The sequence below is a fragment of the Olea europaea genome, chromosome 1 (genome assembly GCF_002742605.1).
Source record: "Olea europaea var. sylvestris chromosome 1, O_europaea_v1, whole genome shotgun sequence".
In the NCBI taxonomy this organism is placed as follows: domain Eukaryota; kingdom Viridiplantae; phylum Streptophyta; class Magnoliopsida; order Lamiales; family Oleaceae; genus Olea; species Olea europaea.
Window position 1 is genome coordinate 23,562,724 of NC_036237.1, and position 5,662 is coordinate 23,568,385.

Below are 5,662 nucleotides of genomic sequence, written 5' to 3' on the forward strand. Positions count from 1 at the left end.
TTTTTTTGGGTATTTTGAAGCTCATATGTACATTATCACAGGATAACATAGTATATTTCAAGTATTCTCAGAACAATCCAAAATCCAACACCTAGATGAACTTTTGCTACAACTACTTATTGCATTTATTAATTCAGTCAGCAGACCATCATGTGGGCTGTATCTGATGTCAAATTGCAATTTCTGTCACCATTCACACAAATATAATGCTGGTGGTATTGCTGTAGAAGGCCAATATGCTCTTATTTTTCTATAGCAGAGGATGAGACCAGAGAATCTAGAATCCAGTGTTCATGCCCCTCTGCTACCCGAGGTCCAACCAGTTGATGATAATACGTCTAATGAAGGTGGATCGATTTCTGGTGCGATATTCAACATCTCGACTGGCATGATCGGTGCCGGGATTATGTCGATTCCCGCAACTTTCAAGGTTCTGGGCGTAATCCCGAGCTTTATAGTGATCTTAATCATCGGTTTCTTCGTGGATGTCACTGTGGAGTTCCTATTGAAATATACCCAGTCAGGCGAGTCTAGTACCTATGGCGAGTTGATGGCCGAGTCATTTGGAAAGTTTGGATCTATTGCACTTCAAGTTTGTGTTATGATTACCAATCTTGGTGCTTTGATAATCTATTTGATTATCATTGGTAAGCAACAATCTATTTATATTTATTAGCATTCAGCATAAATTGATTCTCATAATTCATTAGATGCAATTTGTTGATTACGTCACTTATTTTATCTTTTGAAATTGTTTATATGATCTCAGACTAATATTTTTTCAATTTGATGATTTACAGGAGATGTCCTCTCAGGAAACAAATCTGAAGGGTCATTGCACTTGGGCATCTTACAGGAATGGTTTGGCATCCACTGGTGGAACTCGCGTGCATGCTCTCTTGTTTTCATTGTACTCTTTGTTCTACTTCCGTTACTCCTTTTCCGGCGCATAGGTTAGTGATGTTACTTTATAAGGAATATACAATATTGCGGCCTTCTTGTTATTCATTTATTCTTATTTTACATTTATGTTGCTTGGTCTATAAGTTTATCGTCAACACTTAGATCTACGTCCATTCATAAGGGAGTTTGTTTTAAATTAATTTTACTTATTTCAACCTTAGCAAAGATGATTTTGGATCAGATCTTGAACAACCTATGGAACAAAATAAACAGATTTTCTTAGAATCAGCATGAACGAATGACTAACGCTTTTACAGCTTGGTATCTACAGATTCCTTGAGGCATGCCTCAGCTATATCTGTGCTACTGGCAGCATTTTTTGTTGCCATCTGCTCGGTGATGGCAATACATGCAATGTGGGTCGGGAAAACACAAAGACCAAGGCTGGGACCGGACTTTGCAAGTGGTGTCTCATTTTTTGACCTCTTTACCACCATTCCAATCTTTGCAACAGCCTTTGGATGCCATGTAAATGGTAAGATTACAAGAGCTTATGAAGATAATGGCCCTTTCTTCTTTCGGCTTCTATAATTGTGGATTTGAGGTCAAAGAACTGATAAGCATATATCCAAGAATGGACAGATTATTCTTGCTTCATTTTGTGAAATAATATGATCACATAACCTGAATTTTTAAAATTAATCAAGAATGTTTAAGAATATACAGCAAAACACACGTGACCTGATTCCCAAGAATTTATCATCAAAATCATTTATTCATAGCGCTTGGCTCATGTCTTGACTATAAATCGACGTGTGCAGTTCATCCTGTCAGAGCAGAGCTTGGTAGACCTTCCGACATGAGCTTAGCAGTCCGAATCTCTCTAGCGCTATGTGTTGTAATTTACTTTGCTGTTGGCTTCTTTGGGTACTTACTGTTTGGGGATTCAATCATGGCCGACATGCTTGTGAACTTCGATAAAATTTCGGATTCCCTTGTTGGTACAATTCTCAACGATACAGTAAGGTTAAGTTATGCAATTCACCTCATGCTGGTTTTTCCTGTGATGAACTACTCATTAAGGGTTAACGTGGACGAATTACTATTTCCTAAGAGACCTGCAGGAAGTGTGAGATTTTTATCTCTTACGTGTGTTCTACTTGGATTCATGTACTTGGCAGCAATAGCTATTCCGAACATATGGTATTTCTTCCAGTTTATGGGGACAACGACTGTCATGTGCCTCATGTTCATATTCCCGAGCTCAATCATTCTTAGGTACGGACATGTTTCATAGTCTCACTCGTCATGGTAAAATGGAAAAGAGGAGGTAGAAGATTTAGAACTTGTTTGGCCGTGCTTAAAAGCAAGTGAAACTACCTTTTTAAGTTACTTATTTTCTTAAACATGATTTTTCAAAGTTATTATTGCAATGAGAAATTTCAAGCGCAACCAAACATTCTCTTAAGTCTTGATTTGTGGAAAAGCAACTTTGCTATTAGTTAAGGTCCTTTTGCCAATCATGTGTGGCAAAATAAGTAACTTTGTCTTACTTAAAAGCACAGCCAAACATGCTAAAGCCTTTTTATAGTTGCCTGATTATATATTAGTTTCAACTCCTCTCTATCGTTCCTGTCTCACCTCGTAAATTTTTTACAGAGATGTGCATAGTGTATCTACCAGTCGGGATAAGGTATTGGCAGTATTGGTGATCATGCTAGCTGTTGGGACTAGTTTGGTTGCCATTTTCTCAAATCTCTCCGATTACTTTGGCAAATAACTTTGAGTGTCACCGGCCACTATCTCTAGGAGCGGATTGATGTTGAACGAGCTTAATTTTCATTTCTTTAAATCCGTTGTATTGGAAGAAATGATTCTTTCTTATGGCAATTGATGTTGATCAGTTTTTAATTACTTCAGAAATTTGGAGGAACGTCCTCTATTATGTTGTTGTAGTCAATGGATGATTTGTTTTGAATTTTATATTTGAACGGAGCAATGCTAATTAGCACCGCTAGTGTTACAACACCAATTAGGTGACACAAGTGTCAGTTGATGAATAACCTAATTTTACTTCTAATTTCATCTGTCACAAAAATCGGGGCTCTAGTATCATTGGTATTAAATAGCATTATTCATTTTGAACAATAGTGATTGGATTGGATGATCCCTTCAATGAACGCTTAAAGTTTGCTTCCGACTCCCACTTTGTATATTCATTTACAAAGAATTGCCATTTTGTACAAGAATTTTGGTATTTGTACACGCCTGTGTACATAAATGTTGGTAGCATTTTTGTTAGGTTAGAGAAGATAATTAATGAATTTTATTGTATAGTTTTACAAAAGTTTATTCTCAACGCTATCTATATCTTCTCATGTCAAGACACAATTAGCTTATCAACTTATCATCATAATTTTTGTTTGTTGTACTCAATGTTCTTACTCTTGGTTCATTGTCGCATTTTATTTTATTTATTTATTTTTTTTTTTCCAATTTTTGGTCACATTTTTATTATCAACATTCCTTTAATTACCACACTCAATTTCATGTTTATGAAATCTTCCTTGTTTCTAGATACGCACGCATACTTCAATTATAAAATCATTTCATCTCATTTTCAATACAAGTGAAGGATATTTGGCTAATAAAGAAAACGATAGCGGAAAAAATCCGTATATGTTGTTTAGATTGATCAAATGTTAAAAAATAAAAAGTCAGAATCATTCACGCCACATATAATTCAAACCTATTATCACATAAATCGATGATGATCATCCCTTTTAAATCAGTTGCCTACACGAGAATGCGATGTTCATAATTTGAATCCATTTGAAATCCCTTTTGCCAACTCATAACATTTCAGATTTGCCTTCACAATACATGCTGTCTTTTGTTGTTATCTCCATGCATGTTCTTAAGAATGTTATATTTTTAATTGAACAAAATTGATATGATAATGCTGAGATGCATTTGTTTGAAATATTTCGAGCACAACTAAATTATATTTTTTTTTAAAATTACGTTATCTAAAAGGTTAACCAACGAATTAATTTCTCTTAACATAAGTTTTCTTCACTTTTATTCAATTATGGTGAGTAGTTGCTACTTTAAATAAAAAGTAATACTATTTACAGTCGCTCACTGCGGTAGTCTACGTGGTATACACATGGCATGTGATTATTTGGTGCATTAATGTGGTAATTTTTTTTATTCATTAATGCATCAAATAACCACCTGTCATGTGTATGCCACGTAGGGCGAATGTCGCAGTGAACGACTGCAAATAACATTATTCTTAAATAAATTAGTAATGCTTCTTAATAAGTTGTTTTCACTGTCTTTAAAAGAAGCTTTGAAAGAATCACAACAAAAGCGATCAAATTCTATTACTTGGGTGAAAATGTGCACCTTATCTAATCGACACGCGTTACTAGTAAGATCCACTGAGACAGAGTCCATTGTTGGACTTAGGTCCACGATATCTAATTTATTAGGAGATCAAAATCCGTAACTCTCTCCAAGTAGCTATTATATAGAACTTTCTAGTAAAAGATACATTTGTTAAATATTGGTCCACTAGTTAAGGATCACAAATTTCAAAGAGGCATTTGCAAAAATGTCTAGTTTTACACATATCAATTAAAAAACGTTCACTTTTAATAATTTTTGCAAAAATGATTAAATTTAATATCAAATTCTCTATTTTATCCTTAATGAAAGAATAAATAATTTCATATTGTACATGTCAAATCACAATTAGTGATAGACACAGAAATATCGAGAACAACATTTAAAGTGTTGAAAAATATCATGTTAGGAATGAAATATCATTCAAGACATTTACTATGTCGAGAATCGAAAACATTTAATATTGTGATTTAATATGTGTATTTTTGAAATATAAACGGATTCAAATATCGAGAATAACATTTGAAATGTCTAGAACATCATTTTAATGTAGTTTCTCATGAAAGCTACTTAGGGGTATTTTGTCCAAATAATTGCAAAAATGGACATTGAAAAATTATGGACATTTTTGCATATGACTACGTGAAAATGGATATTTTTTGTAATTTCCTCAATTTCAAATTCAGAATCGTTTTGACTTTTTCCGTAAATATCATTTATGACTTTACTTTTTTCTTCATGTTTTGACTTGTTTCTTGACCTAAACACTTTTAACAAGGAGTAATGCTATTTAGTCATATTAGGTTTCAACCCCAATTTAAGTGGTAATAACGTGACATTAATTGATAAATAGAATTAAATAATTTATTTAATTTCACATTTAATGCTCATCTTGTTTGCATGAACCTCGTATTTAAGAAAGAGCATAAAAAACCTAAATTTTCATGATTAAAACGAGTGATTATAATAAGTTAAGCAGACAGGATTGAAGAAAAGTCACATAATGCACTCCCCCAAATCTCCGTCTAAATACATCTTCTATTAGAACTTCGTTACCTTTTCCATCCTAATTGTCATACCTGTCACGTACAATGTAATTCCATAATTACCCTTCTTTCAACACCCCAAAGAATTTTGCAATTTGGTCATTTCACTTGCTCAATAATGCATGTGCGCTGGCTTATCATACATGTGCATTCAAGAATTAGAATGCAAACAACGTTCAAACAGCAACTTGAAAACATTTCCACGTCATGGCTCTGGCCAACCGTGGCACCGGACCTGAGGTCCCTCTCCTCCCGGACATCGTTGCCGGGAAACGTGCTTCGATTCCCGGCGCAGTTTTTAA

The 5,662-nt window shown here is 34.2% G+C and overlaps 1 protein-coding gene across 5 annotated transcripts in view; it reads left to right on the forward strand.

Annotated features, from left to right (window-relative positions):
* LOC111397636 (amino acid transporter AVT6C-like) overlaps positions 1–2,935 on the forward strand; it is a 3,969-nt gene extending 1,034 nt beyond the window's left edge. The window contains exons 2-6 of one of the 5 annotated variants that reach the window (XM_023024641.1): positions 138–647; positions 801–953; positions 1,235–1,438; positions 1,725–2,181; positions 2,563–2,935. In XM_023024641.1, the coding sequence (XP_022880409.1) occupies positions 263–647; positions 801–953; positions 1,235–1,438; positions 1,725–2,181; positions 2,563–2,683 (1,320 nt within the window). In that variant the 5' untranslated portion in view covers positions 138–262 and the 3' untranslated portion in view covers positions 2,684–2,935. The remainder of the gene's footprint in view (positions 1–137; positions 648–800; positions 954–1,234; positions 1,439–1,724; positions 2,182–2,562) is intronic. The other 4 variants (XM_023024644.1, XM_023024650.1, XM_023024662.1 and 1 more) reach the window with 4 other exon arrangements.
* Positions 2,936–5,662: the final 2,727 nt, after the last annotated feature.